Source organism: Ziziphus jujuba, chromosome 8, assembly GCF_031755915.1.
Source record: "Ziziphus jujuba cultivar Dongzao chromosome 8, ASM3175591v1".
Taxonomy (NCBI): Eukaryota; Viridiplantae; Streptophyta; class Magnoliopsida; order Rosales; family Rhamnaceae; genus Ziziphus; species Ziziphus jujuba.
In genome coordinates this window covers 28,390,218-28,409,711 of record NC_083386.1, presented here as the reverse complement: position 1 = coordinate 28,409,711, position 19,494 = coordinate 28,390,218, and the positions used below count along the sequence as shown (strand labels likewise).

At 35.3% G+C, this 19,494-nt stretch overlaps 2 protein-coding genes and 1 non-coding gene across 5 annotated transcripts; 2 read left to right on the top strand and 1 right to left on the bottom strand.

Moving 5' to 3' along the window:
- Positions 1–236: 236 nt before the first annotated feature.
- TRNAQ-CUG (transfer RNA glutamine (anticodon CUG)) lies at positions 237–308 on the bottom strand. The gene has a single exon. It is a non-coding gene; the product is annotated as a tRNA-Gln (tRNA).
- Positions 309–854: 546 nt separating this feature from the next.
- On the top strand, positions 855–11,446 carry LOC107414789 (uncharacterized). 3 transcript variants are annotated; one of them, XM_016022983.4, is made up of 13 exons: positions 861–3,603; positions 4,296–4,411; positions 4,673–4,772; positions 4,871–5,003; positions 5,105–5,168; positions 5,754–6,531; positions 7,153–7,479; positions 7,798–8,859; positions 9,253–9,325; positions 9,396–9,481; positions 9,952–10,071; positions 10,540–10,610; positions 11,074–11,446. In XM_016022983.4, exons 1-13 carry the CDS (start codon positions 1,282–1,284, stop codon positions 11,123–11,125), a joined length of 5,304 nt encoding a protein of 1,767 aa, XP_015878469.2. In that variant the 5' UTR covers positions 861–1,281; the 3' UTR covers positions 11,126–11,446. The 3 variants fall into 3 exon arrangements, 1 of the variants encoding a protein (XP_015878469.2); XR_007239554.2 differs by lacking the exons at positions 9,952–10,071; positions 10,540–10,610; positions 11,074–11,446 and adding an exon at positions 9,062–9,166 and having other exon boundaries at positions 855–3,603; positions 9,396–9,443; XR_007239553.2 differs by lacking the exons at positions 10,540–10,610; positions 11,074–11,446 and having other exon boundaries at positions 857–3,603; positions 9,396–9,577.
- A 659-nt stretch (positions 11,447–12,105) lies between these two features.
- Positions 12,106–17,820, top strand: LOC107414773 (CLP protease regulatory subunit CLPX1, mitochondrial). Its single transcript, XM_016022953.4, has 15 exons — positions 12,106–12,973; positions 13,456–13,517; positions 13,620–13,720; positions 14,038–14,117; positions 14,506–14,556; positions 15,007–15,081; positions 15,194–15,271; positions 15,550–15,606; positions 15,863–15,933; positions 16,015–16,114; positions 16,243–16,347; positions 16,578–16,640; positions 16,771–16,893; positions 17,303–17,464; positions 17,562–17,820. The coding sequence occupies exons 1-15, from the start codon at positions 12,404–12,406 to the stop codon at positions 17,634–17,636; spliced, it is 1,773 nt and encodes a 590-aa protein (XP_015878439.1). The 5' UTR covers positions 12,106–12,403; the 3' UTR covers positions 17,637–17,820.
- The last annotated feature ends 1,674 nt before the right edge of the window (positions 17,821–19,494 follow it).

Here is a 19,494-nt window from a genome sequence, read left to right as displayed (position 1 = left end):
TTGGGTGGATTCAAACGTCTCTATGTTAGCAATGTGCAAGGGCAACTTGGGGAAAATGAATTTCTAATTTTATGCCCTGTTGGTTACCTTTTTTTTTTTAAACTGTGCCAATATGCTATGAAAGCATAAATGATTCTTCTTCGCGAAAGCAAATAAAAAAATGAAAAAGGAAGAAGGTGGTGGGGAGCAGAAAAAAGATGGAGACAAAAACAAAGTGATAAACTCGGGTACCAAAAAGGTTCCACCGAGATTTGAACTCGGGTTACTGGATTCAGAGTCCAATGTCCTGACCACTAGACCATGGAACCGATGCACATGTAGGCTAGCAGCATCAGTTAAAATCTAGGCTCATTCAGGACAATAACAACTATCTTACAATCTATAAAAACTTTTATACCAAATAATCTTACAAATACCAAATAAACTTATAAAAATTATTTTCATGATTAAAAATAATGATAATAAAAAAGCAAGCCAGCCATTGAAATCTTGTGAATGCTAGAAATATATGGTGTTTTTATTATTATTATTATTTTTTTATTTTGCTCAGAGAAACCAAACAAGTTTTTGTCAGTACACAGCAATTGTATATAATGCTGTTTTCCATAAATGCCATCTTGACGTCTACCTTTATTTGCCATTAGAAAAGAGAGGGACAAACACACACACCTTATTTTGTTGATCAGCGGGACAACTACCGCTAATTTTTTTTTGTTTTACAATTATTTTTATCTATTTTTTGATAAACCGGATTTTTTTTTTTTAAGTGAAAAATATGATGATCATCATCATCATTACCACTTGAAAAAGAAAAAATAAAATCATGTAACAAGAAGTCCTTTCTTTAGTTTGGTCTCTCCCTTCGTCCCGAGACTGTGTGTGTGTGTGTGTGTGTGTGTGCGTGTGTGCGCGCGCGCGTGCGTGCGTGCGTGTAGCTCTACTGTTAACTTTGTGCAATATTTTACAAGGGAGCCATTAACCATGTCTAAAAGGCGACAATTTGTCAGACACCCAAATAAATGCACTCTTTTCTTTCTGCCTCTCTCTCTGAGAAGTGAGAACGACGTTCCCATGGCCAAAAATTTATACAATTTGCTTTTTTTTCCTAGTACTGCAACAACCCAGCAATTCCTCTATGGCTCTTAGACTTCTCATGCCACGGATGGGTTTTTTTTTTTTTTTTCTTTCTTCCAATTTTTACTAGAACCGTTTTGATCAAGAGTCGGAGAAGTTAACGTTGGAAGGTAGAGTGAGTGGACTTTGAGTACGTGCAAGAGGAGGATGGAGAAGGTTGATGAAGAAGAGGGGCAGAGGAAGAGGAAAATAAGCTCTGGAGAGGAAGTGAATAGTGGTGATGACTGTAAAAATGGCGGTGGAGCTGAAGTGGGTTGGCAGCGGAAAATGTACAAGACCCAAAAGGGTGAAGAAAGTTTGGCAACTGGGATTCTGGAATTTGGAGTTGAAGAAGAGCTTGACGGGTGGTTTGGCGGATCTGCTACTGCCAATGCCGGTGGCGTTCCGAGTGTTGGGGACGAAATTGCTCGCCTTTTCGGTGAAGTCAGTGGTGGCGCTGGGTTTGGTCTGAACGGCGAAGTTTTGGACTTCTGGGATGGCAAAGATGGCCAAGGTACTGTTGGTGGAGTCAGTGGACCTGCATGTCAAATTGGCTCTCAACTTTTCGACAGTGAAGAAATTCGAAATGTGTTTGGTGAAGGAGGCCCTAACGGTGAAAACATTGAACTATTGGGTGGTGAACACTCTTACAGAGTTGACACCAAGAATGCTAGTCAAAATTTTGGTGGAGATGATGAATTTCAAGACGGGTTCGTTGAAAATGGGAGTCATGTACGAAATCTCAATAGTAAAGAAGTTGGAGGCTTGCTCAGTGAGAATGCATGTAGAAATCTTCAAGTAAATATTCGTATTCATGGTGGGTATGAGGAAAATAGACTTGGAAGTGGCGGTGGAGAGGAGGTTGTGAAGTCGAAAGGTAAGCGAGGTCGGCCAAAAGGATCGAAGAACAAAACAAAAGCAGTTAGTACTGCAGAGAGTGTTCAAGGATTGGGTGAAGTTGCTAGTGATAGTAATGGTGGAAATAATGTTATGAGGCTGAAGGGCAAGCGAGGTCGTCCAAAGGGTTCAAAGAATAAGTGTAAAAATCTTCATCGACCAAAGGGTTTGTCGAAAAGTAAAGATCTTGAAGGTCAGAAAGATCATGAAATGGTAGGGGAAGTAGTGAGCATTTGTGAAGACGGTGGTGTGGTAAGACCAAAGGGTTCAAAGAATAAGATGAAAAATGAAGTATCCGATGGTAATGAGAATAAAAATGAGATTGTTTGCTCGAAACGAAAGCGTGGTCGACCAAAAGGTGCAAAGAATAAGAAGAAAAAGCTAGCTAGTGAAGAAAATCATGGACTTCTCAGCAAAAACATAGATGAAATTGGTAATGGTTGTGAAATTGGTCCATCACCAAAATTGGAGAATGAGGGGACTAAGCCTTTTGGTGAAGATGCAAGTGAAAGGCGTGGTGTTGAATCCACTTGTAAGAATACAGGTGGAAGTGAATCTTTGCTGTCGAAGAAAAAGCGTGGCCGACCAAAGGGTCTCAAGGTTAAGAGGGAAAATCCTGGTGCAGAAGAAAAACAAGAAGCTCCTGGTGAAGTCATGTTTGGTGATCATGGTGGTCATCAGTCAATGGACTTGGAAAATGACAGGCCTGCTTCTCTGGATGAGGGAAATTCATTAATACCTGTGGCTGTCGAAGCTTATGTTGGTAATGATTTCAGAAGTCAGATTATCCGATCAAAGAAAAAGCCTGATAGAGCAAAGTGTTTCAAGGATAAGAGGGAAATTCCTGCTGCAGAAGATAAACAAGAAGCTCCTGGTGAAATCATGTGTGATGATCATGATAGTCATCAGTTAATGGGCTTGGAATATGAGAGGCCTGCTTTTCTGGATGCGGGAAATTCAGGACTACCTGTGGAAGTTTATGGTGGTGATGAATTCAGAAGCGAGATTATCCAATCAAAGAGAAAGGCAGGTAGACCAAAGGGTTCAAAGAATAGGAAGAAAAATCTTGCTGGTAAAGAAAACCAGGAAATTCCTGTTGGTAGTGGAGGTGGAAGTGAGACTGTGCAACGGAAAAATGGAAGAGGCAGACCTAAGGGTTCCAAAAACAAGGGACTAATTATTGCAGTAAAAGCAGATCAGAGTCAAGGAGGGGAAAATATTTGTGAAAATATATCAAAGACTAAAGGATGCCAACCAAGAGGTTCAAAGAGCCAAGAAGGGGAAAATGTTTGTGAAAATATATCAAAGACTAAAGGATGCCAACCAAGAGGTTCAAAGTTTAGGAGAAGGATTCTTCTTCCTGGGGCTTTAAATAAAATTTTAGCCCTGAAGCATCAAAATGAAGAGGATTTGAAAAACATAGGATTTCGAGATAAGCAGCTGAGGGATACCACGCAAATAGAAACGAAACCTAATCAGTTGAAATCTAGATTCAGCAATTTTCAGAAGAGGCCTAGAGGGAGACCCAGGAAGTTGAACAAACAGCAAAGAGATTCCAGGGTCATTGGAGAACGAAAATCAACTGAGATATTGGTGAGTTATCTTAAATCCGTATTTTCTTACAGCTGAGATTAGCCATTTGGACAAACATTTATTAGGATTTCAAATTTTGAAAAAAAAAAAAAAAAAAAAGATAGAATTTCTAGAAAGTGATCCCATTCACATTATCTGATTAGTCCAGAATAAGAAGATCCACATGACTTTGATTTATGCTTTGGCATGGCCTCGCTGAGATGGGAAAATATGTTGTTATAGCTGGTTGGTTAGCAACACAAGCTTTCATGGACGATTATTTAATATAGTTGTGGCCCATATAAATACTATTGCCCATTGCCCTCTATCATTTTTGAACGGTGGTTATTCTATTAAAAAAATAAATAAAAAAATAAAAAAATAAAAAGAAAGAAAAAGAAAAAGAGAAAAAAATTGCATGCATTGATGAATTGCACTAATAGTCAAAGAAATATGAAGTTCTAAACTCTCCATATTTACAGTTGTAGATGGTCCATATAGCCTTTTGGAACTTAAATCCATTCCACTTCTTTTCTGATAGAGTTTATCTCTGTAGTAAACTGCTGTATCAGGTATATACAACGTGTGGTTCAATCTGAATCGTTAACTAATTGTCATTGTTGTACAGAGTTAACAATCGTCATTTATGTTTATGGTATATTAGTTATTTCAAATTTTCTGTTGCAATCGATTTTAACCATTTTCTGTTTTAGGATGATAGTTGCAGGAGTTTACTGTGCCACCAATGCTTGCGGAATGATAGAAGTGGTGTTGTCATCTGTTTGAATTGTGAAAGAAAACGCTATTGCTATGAGTGCCTTGCTAAGTGGTACAGAGAACTGATGACTTGTTTACTTATAAGAAGCACTCTAATCAACCCTCATTTTGAGCCTTACAGTTTCTGTTCATTAATAAAAACAATTCCAATTCATAGTCAAATTAATTACTGTTCATATGCTCTTAAGAAAAGTAAATATTTTTTCAGTTGAATGTTCATTCAATAAAACACCAATTAACATTTCAGTGCCACTTGCTATTGTTATAAAGGATGAGTCATATGAATGATTCTGATGGTATTTGAATGAAATAGGTACCCAAACAAAACAAGAAAGGATATAGAGATGGCTTGTCCATATTGCTGTGGTAATTGCAATTGCAGAATATGCCTCAAGGAGGATTTAGTTGTCTTGGTTTGTGCCTTCTCTTTTTCTTAAGTCTCTTACTGTTACTTTTACTGCAATTGTTCATTCATTTTTTTCTGGCTGACAAGTTATTCGTGTTTTATCAGGCCGGGTATGAAGAAGCAGATACACGTATCAAATTGCAAAAGTTGCTTTACTTGCTACACAAAACTCTGCCTCTCCTTAGGCATATTGAAAGGGAGCAAAGCTCTGAATTAGATGTTGAAGCGTGTATTCGTGGTATTGGAATATGATATTATCTTTAGACTATAACTTTTGGTCCTTTTCTAAATAGATGGTTCTGAATTCTTAGCAATGTGCTATTCGCTCTTGGTTCTTAGGTGTCCAATTGACGGAAAAGGATGTTAAAAGGTCTGTACTTGAGGATGATGATCGAGTGTATTGGTATTGTCTCACATACCCTGATGGTTGAATTGAAACACTAGTTACTGAATTGAGGTTGAGAATTTTCATTCACATATTCTATTACCTTTACTTTGGAAGATTATAGTTTTTTCTTAGGAATATAATGTGCCTCCCAGACAGGGGATGATGGGGCTTTTGTTACTCTATTACAATGGCAAAACGACTTGCCTGCCCACAATTTTTTAATGGAAGTACTTTTTGAGGTCTTGCATGGGACTAGAAAAATCAATGACCGCATATTGATAAACTGTATACTATATCTGATGTAGGTATTAACTGAATTCAGTGCATATTTATATTTGTTACTTATCTATAAACTCTCAATGCATGCCTCTTTCTATATAGTGTCTGCTTCTTTTCTTACTTTATCTTCTCATATACCAATTACTGGTATTGGCTTTGGCTTTAGACCAAACACATGTAGAAAGTTTTCACTTTTAATATCTCCTCTAATTTCCTAGATTTGAGTGGTTATGGAATTTTTCTCCCATTTCCTTTAGATAAATGTATTTGTAGTTTCAAGTCTTAATGATGCAATCTATTGGCCATGGACAAATGCAACAGTGACAACTGCAAGACATCCATTGTCAATTTCCATAGAAGCTGCCCCAATCCAAATTGTTCTTATGAACTCTGTCTCGCTTGTTGCTGGGAACTAAGAAAAGGATTTCGACCTGGCGGTAGTGAAGCAGAATCTTCTAACAAACATTTTTGTGGAAGAATAGGCGGTCAAGGTATAGATTCAAATCTTCAGGTTCTTGCAAATGGAGAGAAAGCTGCCTCACAGAGTCAAGTGGTGAGTTCAATAAATGACTGTGTGGATGTTATGCCATGGGACTCTACTGATTGGACAGCAGAGGCTAATGGTGCGATACCTTGTGCTCCAAAAGCACAGGGAGGTTGTGGCACCACGTTACTTGAATTGAGACGTATCTTTGAAGTTAACTGGGTCAATGAACTAATTCAGAATGCAGAGCACCTAACTGTCAATTATCAGCCATCTGATATGGATATTTCCCAAGGATGTTCATTGTGCCATACTACCAATTCTGTGGGAAATGGAATAGAAGAATCTCAAGTGAGGAAGGCAGCTTATAGGCAGAACAGTCATGATAACTTTCTCTACAGCCCAAATGCAATTCATTTGGAAGAAAATGAAATTGAGCATTTTCAATTGCACTGGATGAGAGGTGAACCTGTTATAGTTAGAAATGTACTTGAAAAGGCTACTGGTCTTAGCTGGGACCCAATGGTTATGTGGAGGGCTTTCATGGGAGCAAAAAGAGTGTTAAAAGAGGAGGCAGTCAGGGTAAAAGCTATTGATTGCCTTGATTGGTGCGAGGTATGTGTTCATTTTCTAAGTGTCTGAATTTTCATTTCGCTCATTACTATTTGCTCTTTTATTTTTTACCCCTTTCTGATAATGTTTTTATACCTTTTTTAATAAATAAAGAAATAAATAAAAGGCTGTATAATGCTATATTTTATCTCCTTAACTTTGTAATTTTATGTTTTTACAAGTTGGCCTAATCTTTTTTGACAGCACATTGATTTGTTAAAGTAGGATGATTTGTGACATATTGTGATGATTTAACATTTCCACTTCTTTTTTTTTTTTTTTTTTTTTTTCCTTTTTCTTTTTCTTGAAAAAAATAAAAATTGATATGTTAATTTTCTCTTAGGTCACTGTCTTAACATTACATCAATTATGGTTTCTTTTCTTTCATACTGATCATTTATGAAAAGTTCACTAGAATATAAATGTTCTTAATGTCAATTTAGTGAAAATTTAAATTTGATGAGATGAAGCTGTTGCTTGGATGGTCTGCGGTTATGAGTTTGTGACAGACTAGATAGTTTGGTGCTTTGTCACATCAATGCTTAATGCTACCAGCTATCCTGAAAGCATGGTTTCTTGCATTCTTAAACTTTGATCTTTTTGTGTTCCTTCTTGGTGATGTAGGTTGAGATAAATATCTTTCAGTTCTTCAAGGGCTACCTAGAGGGCCGTAGGTATCGTAATGGCTGGCCAGAGATGTTGAAACTGAAAGACTGGCCTGCATCAAATTCTTTTGAAGAGTGTTTACCAAGGCATGGTGCTGAATTTATCTCCATGCTTCCCTTCAGTGAGTACACCAATCCTAGGTCAGGTGTTTTGAATCTTGCTACAAAACTTCCTGCTGTCTTAAAGCCTGACTTGGGACCCAAGACATATATTGCTTATGGATGTATTGAAGAGCTTGGAAGCGGTGATTCAGTAACAAAACTACATTGTGACATTTCTGACGCGGTATTTGATTATCCTTGGAACTTTTTTGGTTAAGTTTTATGTTTAAAATCTTATCATCAGCTCCTTTATCAATTTGGGATGTGTTATTTGTTGTTATTTTCATCTGAATGTTGCATTAAGATTATGACCAAAACAAATATTCGGAATTATAAATAATTTTCTTGAAAATATGTACTTTTCCTGAATGAGCTTTTTATATCATTACCATGTTAAAGAGATTCTACTGGGCTTTCATATGCTATTCGCAGTATGGCTACTAGATTGTCTTATTGGTACAACATCTTAAGAACTGATGCCATTTTCATAATTTTTGTTTAGGTTAATGTGCTGATGAATACAAATGAAGTAAAAATTCCTCCAGCACAGTGCAATACTATAAAAAAATTACAGCAGGAATATGAAAATGAAGATTTGCATAAGCACAGTGTTGGGACAGACAAGCCTTTGGGTAAATGTAACAGAAAGCAACCAAAAAGGCCTTGTAAGAATAAAGACTTACGGCTTGATTTTTCTGATATTGCGGACACCATTGAGAATGATGACTCCTTACAGCATGGGCAATGTCTAGAGGAGGAAAAACGAGATGCAGAACAGGAAAAAATGGGTATAGATGCAAAGTTCGTTAAGGCTGCATGTTCTCTGGAATGTCCTCTAACAGTTAGTGTTAGCTCTGATGGCCAACAATTGACGGGAGATATGAATGAAAGAATTCCAAGTTTCGAATTTCACATAGGTGATTCCATCACCTCAGTTTTTGGTGAGGATGGTAAGAGTACACGCAGCATGGTTGAAAAAGAGATGGATTTGAAAAAATATTCTACAGTTAAAAGGTCTGGTAGCTTAGACAAGCTGGATGCTCAATTCAGGATCAACTTAGACTCCCATTATTCCACCAAAAGTAGGAGATTTTCTGCTTTTTCTTTAGCTGATGGGGAGGATTCAGGCTCCAAGAATCCTTCAGTGAGCGGAAAGGTTGCTAATGATATTGTTCTTTTACAAGCTGGAACTGATTCTGGGGCCAGCTGCCCTGCTGCTAAAGAATTTGGTTCTGCATATGAATGCAATGCTAAAAATGAAGTGATTGAAAGAGTTCCATGTAATGAACACGTTCAGCCTTCAGATGTGCCATCAGAAATGAAGTGTTTCAAAAAGGAAAATTTCATGGGAAAAACTTGTTCGGGCAATGAAATGGACATCGTAGAGTCTGTTGAACCTGCCTTAAGTTCAGCTGGTGGCCTTCAGAGAAATGATACTTTGGAGGTGGTGTATGGAGGTGCTGTTTGGGACATTTTTCGTCGAGAAGATGTACCCAAGTTGATTGAGTACCTAGAAAAGCATAAAAAAGAATTCCGTCACATCAATAATCTTCCTGTGAATTCTGTGCGTATGATTCCCTACTATTAATGTGTTATATTTTGACTTGATTTATTTAGTTAGGACTTAGGCTTAATATCAAAATTTTGGGATTTATAACATAATATCAAAAGCTTTTGTTGTCTGACTAATTTGGTCAAATCCTGGTAACCCCAGTTTTTGGTAATTTCTTTGATTGCGCTCATGTAAAGTCTGTGTTTGTTTCCAGTTACTGGACAGGCTCACTTGTGAGGGAGTGTTAATTGGTGTTGTGTTGGTCTGATACACATAGTTAGGCCTATATCCTAGTAGCTTAAGACTTTTGAGATTGACGGTAACTAATATAGCTATGCAATTTCAACATTATTATTTCAAGTTATATCATTGTTAGTTGATACGATGCACTTATTCTTGCTTCAGATTATTCATCCTATTCATGATCAGACCCTTTATCTGAATGAGAGGCATAAAAAGAAGCTGAAGGAAGAGTTTGGTATGAATTTTTCTCTTTAGTTTGGCATTCATTTTATAACAAGATATTTTAAGTGAGAATTCCTTTTCAGATGTTGAACCTTGGACGTTTGAGCAATACCTTGGTGAGGCTGTTTTCATTCCTGCTGGATGCCCACATCAAGTGAGAAATAGACAGGCGAGATGCTCTCCAATCTAACATAGTTGCTTCTTATAAACATCCTTCTTTTAAAGCAATGCTAGGGAATCCAATGTTAGACTGTTCCCCTTTCAGGTGATGTGGGTTTGCCATGTTTCTAAACCTGACCTCACTTTGGTTAACGCAGTAAAAAGTATATGTATCATAGCTAAGGATGCTGAGATGTTATTTAGGTATGCAAATAATAGAACAATCTGGCTGTGTATAAAATTTGAAAATTTTATTGCAGTGAGGAAGGTGATCTAAATCAAATGAAAATCTTTGAATAGTAAAATAGCTACAGGGAGGGGGAGTAAAAAAAGGTTTGGTGAACATTGGATACTTTAGTTGAAATTATACTCAATGACATCCTAGTCATATCTTTTAAACTTGTCTGGACAGTAGTAGTACTCATCTTATGAAATACTTGTCTTGTGTCAAGTTTAACATCATTACATTTTCTTATCCAGTCATGCATTAAAGTGGCCCTTGACTTTGTTTCCCCTGAGAATGTACAAGAATGCATTCGGTTGACAGAGGAGTTTCGCAAGCTTCCGAAAACACATAGATACAAGGAGGATAAACTAGAGGTACATCTTATTTTTTATTGTTCTCCAGATCATAATGATCCTTGATTTTGCTTCCCCTAGTAATATTATTAATTAAATATTTGAACAGAAGTTGTTAGTAATATGATTTATTCTTCTAGCTTTTGTAAAGAAATGCCGGTTTTCCTAAATAAAAGATATGATTATGAATTTTTGTCCCATAAAAAACTTTTCTCACTTTAGCTAATTTTAGTGGGGAATGCAATTATGAAAATTTGTAGTAACTCTAAACTTAAAGATGATGCTTGTCAGACTGTCCTCATTTTACTCATGTTGAGTTATCAGTTATCAATCCCCAAAATATAAACTAACTTAAATCTTTTTTGTACTTAGTAGTGAATGGTAGACTTTATCTTGCAATTATTCCATGCATGTTTACTCTAATGCATGAGGCAGAAATTTGGTATGTGGGAAGATGTTTGTTGCACTGAAGCGTTTTGTTGTTTTTAGGTGAAAAAGATGGCACTATATGCTGCAAATGATGCTATACGTGAAGTTCAAAATCTGATGTCAAACGTTGAGTAAGATTAATAGTACTCTTTAACAAGCTTCTTCTATCCTACTATTAGTCATCACCGTTGATTGAGATAAACATTTCCCATTTATGAATAATAATTGAAAACCAAAAATAATACAAAGAAAGAGTGAAAAACCATACTGGAAGAAAAGTAGTAATCTGTCAGTCATGTTAACCTGAGTGCATATGATGGAAAACTACCTGGATTATCATTGTTTCTTAATAGACATTAAGCCTCTAAAGATTCAACAGTCCTGTGCTGTAGTCGGCTTCGATGTGTACCTAGTCAATATGTGTTGAAATTTATGTACGAAAATGATGAGAAAATATTCGATAAACATGATATTATATACCCTGAAGTGTTAAGAGAATAGGGAATATGTTAAGAACACAATAGATTGCTTCACACACGTATAGCTTATGTCATGTTTGCGATTGCTAATTTTGACTTGCTTTTTATCATATAGTGATAGTTCTCAGCAACCTTGCGGTTCATTAAGTGGAGACAAGGAAGCATAGAAACAGCCATTTTCAACAGACACCATGCCGTCAGAAGCAAATTATCTTTACTGTAAAGAAACTAGTTGTTGTTCTATCGCTGAGCATCTCCGACATTGCCTGAGTCATGATCCATAACTAACAATTCTACTAACTCTATAGTCTAGTAATGCTTAGAATTACATGTTTGTGTGTTAGTTTTCTCTGCAATGTTGTAAAACGTAGCGAGATGCTTTGCTCTTTGTCATCGAAGAGGTGTTTTTAGGCCTTTCGGCTGCAGTGTATTATATTTATTGTAATGAACTATTTCCATATCAATACCAACTCACCCTTTCCCTTTTATTTGTTTCTTTGCACAATTTCTCTTGATTAAAGGATTCTGCTGGCAACAATGAAAAAGTTAAAACTACTTCTAATTCAAGTCTGCTTCAGATGCGTTTTACTTATGTTTCTAATTGTAAACTTCCTTTCAGTTCGCAATATTTTTTAGTATGTCTTTTTTCATGAAATCTTTGATTATTATTGTTTCTATCTGTCTAATGTCTATCCAACTGAAGCAATAGATAAATAATAATTAATAATATTTTATTTTAAAACATAATTGTTTAATAATATTAAAAATAAAAATAATTTGTTCCTTTGCATATACTCAGTTGGAAATTTTGAAATTTTACGTCCAAGTGTTTTGATGATGACTGCTTGCGATATTTTATCTCAGTTTCCTGCAATTCATTGCATGCCGCTAAAGAGCTAAATATCAATGAATTAAAATATCTTAAAATATTAGAAAAAAATAAAAAATAAAAAATAAAAAATAAAAAAACCAAAGGCAGAATAATGTACTTCGAACATACAGATTTTTTTCTTAAAAAATAAAAATAAAAATAAAAACATTGACCTCATGAGTGCTAAAGGACAGCCCAAAGGTGGGTAATTGACCAAAAAAATAAATAAAAGTATCGTCTGCTTCGATAAAATCTTTGAATACAAGTTATAAGAACGACACGTCGTCGCAAATAGGATACTCCCTCACAGTCACTCACAGCACACAGAAGATATTCGTCGTTTTCTTCCAAATCCCCCCCCTTTTTCCCGAAAATTCTCCCACCATACATGATTTCCAAAATCTAGGACTAACCCACTGGAATTCGCCTTCCCTTTCCTAAATCTCCTATTTGAATTTTGCATTTTGATACACTTTTATGAACCCTAAAATATTCGCCTCCTAATTTTATTTATTTATTTTTTTTTTTTTTGGGCCATTCGTTTTCCCGGGAAAATAATCGAGCCCCCTTTCCAATGGCCGCGGCGCTCAGATCGAAGCCCTATAAGGAGACAGCTTCGTTGACGGTCTCGCAGTTCAGATACTTCGTTTTCAACTATATGCATGCGGGTCGCATGGCCAATTCTCAATCTGTGCACCGTACCAAATGGGACGACCTCTACATGAACACTCCTTATAACTTCACTTCCTTCAAGCCCGTTTCGCTCCGTGGCGATTTCGTAGAAAAAGGCAGCCAAATTCTCAATGGTCGAAGAGCTACTCAGGAAGCCACTAAAAACAACGATGGAAATTGGTGTGAAAAATTGGACAGAAGTGGGCGTAATAGTGTTTTGAACTCTTATGGGGACCCACCCGAGGTATGGTCTGGAGATGGAATTGTAGTCAGGGCAGGTCCGAATGTGAATTTGGTTCGTGGAGGAGGAGGAGGAGGTGGTGGTCAAGGCCCTGGTTCGGGAGGTGGGTTCGGGTCCAATTCGAAGGATGGGTGTTGGGGAGGGTCAAATATGGGGAGTAATTTCCCAACGCCGAAAGAAATCTGTAAAGGACTTGATAAGTTTGTAATTGGACAAGAGAGGGCCAAAAAGGTGAGATTTTTAACATTTTTTAGTTTGTTAACTGTCGTTGGATTTTGATATTAGTTCTCAAAATTGCACTTTGAGAGTTTTAGCGTGAAGGATTATGTATATGGTGAAATCTTTGCAAAATAGTTTGAGAATCAAGAGGCTTTGGGACAACTAACGTGTACTTTTCTTAGTAATTCATGTTTTCTAGAAATTAAAGGAGAAATTTATGTTTATTTAGAGGAACTTGGTGTAGCTGGTTTTTATGTGAAATGTTTTTCAGTAAAGATATTGATTTTGAATGGAAATACTGACAATTATGTTGAAAGTGGAAGACGAAATAAGGTACTTTCTTAAAAGTATGTGCAACTTATTGGATAATATCGCTCTATATGGATTGTATTATTGATATCCTTTAGTTCTAATAATCTATAATATTTTCCTTTACTTGTTTGTGCAAAAGAGTTAGTTTTTGCTGTTTTCCTGATTGTATGTCTGGAATGTAGGTGCTAGCCGTGGCTGTTTACAATCATTATAAGAGGATATATCACGAGACCCTAAATAAATGGTTAGCTTCATACCTTCATTATTCATACCTTTTTTTTTTTTTTTTTTTTTTTCCTAAATAGAAATTGACCTTTTTCTTGTTTACAATTGTTGATGAATTTAGGTCCTCTGAAGATTCAGGTAATCAAAAACCAAATTCGGTGGATGATGATAGAGTTGAACTTGAAAAAAGTAACATTCTTCTGATGGGGCCAACAGGCTCAGGTAATATAATATTAACATTGCTGTAAACTGCTAATGAGTATTTTATATTTTCACTATGCAATAACTGTTGAGTATAACCTGCCAAAAGCTTTCATTTGGTTACAGGTTGATTTTGTAGGTCTTGCCCCAAGGGATTAATGAATGTCATGGCATAATGAAGTGCAACAATAATAAATAAAAAAATAATGATAATAGTTTATGATGTGCTAGTTTTATTTCTCTTATTTTCCTTTTGCATTTTTCTCAGCTCATTCTTTTTTTATGTTGATTTTAGTTTCTCCTCTCATTTGTTTTCTATAATGATGTTTCAAGGACAGGGAAGACATTACTCGCCAAAACCTTAGCCCGATTTGTTAATGTTCCATTTGTGATAGCAGATGCTACAACACTGACTCAGGTAAGTTGGGGACTTATCATTGGAGTCTTGTAATAATAACTAATTGTATATCAAGTTTTACAAATGACCGTCTATCCTCTGTCGTTTGGCTTGTTGAGAAGTTTGATTTGCTTTATGGCGCCAGACCTGTACTAATGAGGAGGATGGCGTTCTCTTTTTCTGTTTCTATCCACCAAAATTCTCACTTTAACAAACTGGAGTTGAATGCAAAGATGAATTTCTTAAAACTTTTTGGTTCCTTCAGTTCACCTAATGCTGTATGCTAAGAAATTCATTACTTACATGTTTTATTCACCTTTTTTATCTTTTCGTAATTGGTTTGATTTTGTAATCACGGTGGAGTTTAGTGTATCTTGGTATCGACATAATATGAAGTTTTTATGTGCAGGCAGGTTATGTAGGGGAAGATGTGGAGTCAATATTATACAAACTGCTGATGGTAAATGCTCACAAATTATTATATTTACAAGCATAAAAATTTTGCTATGCATTCTAGAGCCATGTTAGTACTTCTTAATAGTCTAAACTCTATTATGCCTTTTATTGATTAATTATCTTATCATATGTGTGTGTGTGTGTGTGTGTGTGTGTGTGTGTGTGTGTGTGTGTTTGGACCCACTCATGACAGCATAATTTGTTGGTAGTTGATAGTAAAGCTCTTTAAGGCATTGTGTTTGAATCTTTGTGACACCCAATTCTATCAAATTATTCTACTTCATGTGTAAGGCCCAAATTCGTTATCTAGCTATTTTGTTGGCGTATGATGGGTTGTCAGTATGTGTTTCTATTAGTTTGACGGTATGCACAGTTAGGTCTGCTTTTTAAGATCTTAAGTTTTGGGGGACGAATTGTAACTTAACAGTCTATTTACATTGTTTACATGCTGTAGGTTGCAGACTATAATGTGGCAGCTGCACAGCAGGGCATTGTTTATATTGACGAAGTTGACAAGATTACTAAGAAGGTTCCAAGCGCTTTTAGTTCTTATATGCTCTTATACATTCTCTATTTCACTAGAGAAATTATTAAATTCCCATTTTTATGCAATTCTGTATCTTCGACTTCCTGCTTTGCAGGCTGAAAGCCTCAACATTAGTAGAGATGTATCTGGAGAAGGTGTTCAACAGGCATTGTTAAAGATGCTGGAAGGAACAGTAAGTGTGCATCTTATTTTGTAATGGATATTAATTGAAATTATCTTAATTTGTGAGTTGTGATGCATGTTGCCTCATATGCATTAGCTATGCGGCAAGTGAGGCAGCTTCGTGCCATGTATGGCTATTTAAATCCTTGGTCATAGATGTGTAAATCAACTAGTTAGATTCTTTTTGTAATATTTGGTCAAGTGAATTATCTATTAATTGCATTCTGATGTGGTCAGTGAATTATCTATGAACTTTATTTCTAACCTAAGGATTTCTTTTTGATACAGATTGTCAATGTGCCGGAGAAGGGAGCACGCAAGCACCCTAGGGGTGAAAATATTCAGGTATATATGTGTTGGTTTATAATTTTCCTGTCTGGTTGGTTTACGGCTTATATACTGTCAACCTTGTTTTTCCCCTTTTATCCTTTGTATGATGTTAACTTGGATGCTTTCATAATAAATTTGATTTGCTATTTTCCAAAGCTTGGCAATGACTGGTCCAGACAATGTTTTCATGTCTATGCTTGGCTAGATTTTGGCGTTCTTATGCTTTTATAATCTCCTAGTTTGCTTCTAACTTGTCCTTATTTCTTCACAGATTGACACTAAGGATATTCTCTTCATTTGTGGGGGTGCCTTTATTGACTTGGAGAAAACAATTTCAGAAAGGTTATCCCAATATAATTTCATTATGTTTTTCCTCTTCACCTCACTTTAAATTACTTGAAATTGATTTGCTTCTCTTCCCAGACATCAAGATTCTTCTATTGGATTTGGTGCCCCAGTACGTGCAAACATGAGGACCGGTGGTGTGACAGATGCTGCTGTTACATCATCCTTATTGGAGACTGTAAGTCCCCACCAGACTCAATAAACAAGTAACAGCTTGTAGCCTTCTTTTTCATATTAGCTTCTTGAAATACAAAGTTTTTTCCAGAATATCATGCAACGTACTGAAGAACATGGTCTTTTTGACAGGTTGAAAGTGGTGATCTTATTGCATATGGTTTGATACCTGAATTTGTTGGGCGATTTCCAATACTTGTCAGTTTGTCTGCACTGACTGAAAATCAACTCATCCAGGTGAATCTTTCATTAACTTTTCTGTTTTCAGAATCAATTTTTTGTATGGCAAACTTTCATTTTACAATAATTTCTGCTCTCTTAGGATTTATAAGATATTGAACTTATTCTCATCCCTATCCCCATCTACTTACTTTTGCTCCTGAAAATTCTCTGCTTCTCTTAAGCCTAATTATTTTGTCTTTGATTCAGCTTCCTATGTGTTTCTTAGTACCAAATATGTCTTGTAGGTCCTAACGGAGCCTAAAAATGCCCTTGGGAAGCAATACAAGAAAATGTTCCAGATGAATGGTGTAAGTAGCCTCTTTCTGGCACCTCAGTCTTAAATACTTTCAGTTGTAATTCTCGCATTGCTCATATTTTCACCCATTTGGTTATATTTTTGGTCTGCATACATGATATCGTAGATTTTTTTTAATCCAGGTCAAGCTGCATTTTACAGAGGGTGCCTTGAGATTGATTGCTAGAAAAGCAATATCAAAGAACACAGGGGCTCGGGGCTTACGGTCAATACTAGAGAATATATTGATGGATGCCATGTATGAGGTTTGTCGCTTCTCCCTTCTTTGACTGGCTTAACCTTACTGACTGTGGATAAGATACCAGGTTTCTGGATTATTATATAAAAACCAGACGAATAACTCAATGCCTGGTGCAGCCAATATAGTTTGATGGCATTTCATGCAACTTTCCATTTTTTTTCTGTATAAAACAGTGTATTCTGTTAGAAACTCAAAAACTCTTAACAACTTTTGCTTTTTGTGAGACTATAATTACAAAATGAGATTAGATGTTTTCAGTATAAAGCTATAAATTCCTAAGAAGAATACTTGGGTTTGTTGGGATTATACCCCCCACAGCGTCCTAAATAAACTAGCTTTTCTAAGCCTCCTTGTACCATTTCCTTGCCTCTGGAACCTGGATAATGTTGTCTTATTTTGAAATTTTTATGCAGATTCCTGATGTCAGAACAGGAGATGAAATAATCGACGCAGTTGTAGTTGATGAAGAGGCTGTTGAGTCAAAGGGCAAAGGCAAGGGTTGTGGAGCTAAAATCCTTTATGGAAAGGGTGCATTGGATTGTTATCTTTTAGGACATAAATCCAAAAATATAGAGGTGAGAATGGTTTATAATGCTTTCAGATTATTTGGGGTTTTAAAAAATGCGTAGTAGATTCTAATGCTGTTTGTTTTTGTTCGATGGTTTTTTACAGTCCTCAACCGAAGAGGGTTCTGAAAGAGAGCCTGAGGTGGAAACAGAACTTCCCTCTGTTGTTGCCAGCTTGTAATAATATCTCTTTTGATTATTTATTTGTATTCTCATGTATTGTACATAATAAAATTTATTTTAATTATAATATATATAGATAAGCTTTATGTACAATTCCACAAAAGGATTTGGCCTCTGTCCAGTTCATGAACTGGAAAATCTTTTCCGGTTAATAGGAAAACGTATATACTTTTTATTTCTTATTTTTTTATTTTTTTTGGTTAAATAGGAAAGCGCATAATTATATATATATATATATATATACATACTGAAAGGAAAACATATGTACTTGTGCATACTAATAAACTCCATATGAAATGGTAACGTTTTATTCCTTACAAACCTGCTATGCTATGGCCTTTGTCTGAGGCCACACAAGATAAAAAGGGACTCAAAATAAGCCTTTGATATGGTCTTCTTTAATACATGTTGATGTATATAATATTGTCTGGTAAGGTAAGGATATCTTAACTTTTTAATATAATATTCTTTATTTTATATATATATATTATTTTGCCCATTAGAAGTATTTATTTTTCATAAAACAAATTTGACTTTTACCTAGAATTCTTACGTTGTGTAATTAACATATGAATGGATACCAACCGTCAAGAGGCTGTCAAGCATTTTTACTCTTATTAATTATCGTAATGTCTTAGCATTTTTTTTTTTTTATTTTTTGGTCCAAATTTTGTCAGTCAAACCTTGTATTTGCATAATTAGATCATTAAAAATGGGACCCAGAAGTTGCTGGAAGTGATAATGAATACAAAAGGAGTACACGTGTACCACATAAAATTAGACCTCATAAAAAGAAAAGAGAAAACCCACTAATTAGAAATTAGACTGTGGTTGGAAGCATCTTTTGCCATTTGCAACCCTTTTACGCTAATTAAAATCCCACTCTAATCATGTAAAGTATGCAAGCCACGTGGCGTCATTGATTCTCTCTTCCTTTCACTTTTGTGTTTTTATACTGACCGGCTTAGTGATTTACACAGCATAGCAGACTATATACACCCTTCAAATCCTATCATCATTACCCTATTCATTTTTTCTTTTTCTTTTCTCTCACAAAAAAGAAAACAATATTCATCTTTTTTGCCATTTTTGTAGTAAAAATGAGGTGAGACATTTGGTAAATATTGTATAATTATTCAAAAATATGTGCCCTGGTCTATAAGTATTATGTACGTAATCTAAATTAATGTCTGGCATATCATATAAAGTAGATTCCCAAAATATTAATCTAATAATATTCTAAATGAAGATAACTCAGTATACAATAATTACAAAACGAGATGCTCTGTCTCCAATTTTTAATATTGTTTAAGAACCACCAACAAAACTTGGGTGATTTCCTTCTCTCTCTTATTTATTTATTTATTTATTTGTTCTCCGTAATGGATGATTTAGTTTGTACTTTGTAGTTTAATTTTATATGCAATATTCTTTTATAAATCTTATATAGTTATGATGTTGAAGAATAAGTTCATCTTAAGAGGTAAAGAATTTTTCTAAAAAAGAAAAAGAGGTAAAGAATTGGACTACAAGATTCCTTCGTCTTTTTTTTTTTTTTTTTTTTTTTTGGTGGATAAAATGGATTGCTTTTTATATCACAAATATATTTATTAATATTGCGATATTCTGTATATAAAGTAAAAGAATACCATTTATTATACCAACCATGTTAATGCCATTAACAATGAATGGTGGAAAGAAAGCAAATGAAAATATTTTGCTATTATTTGAGTTTTCGGGAAATTATTAAGATTCAAATAGGACTTTGGATTTAGGTATTGCTTTTATTTGTAAATTTTTTATCTTTACAATTTATCTTAGCATTAAATCATGTATACAAGAAGTTAAAGTGCAGA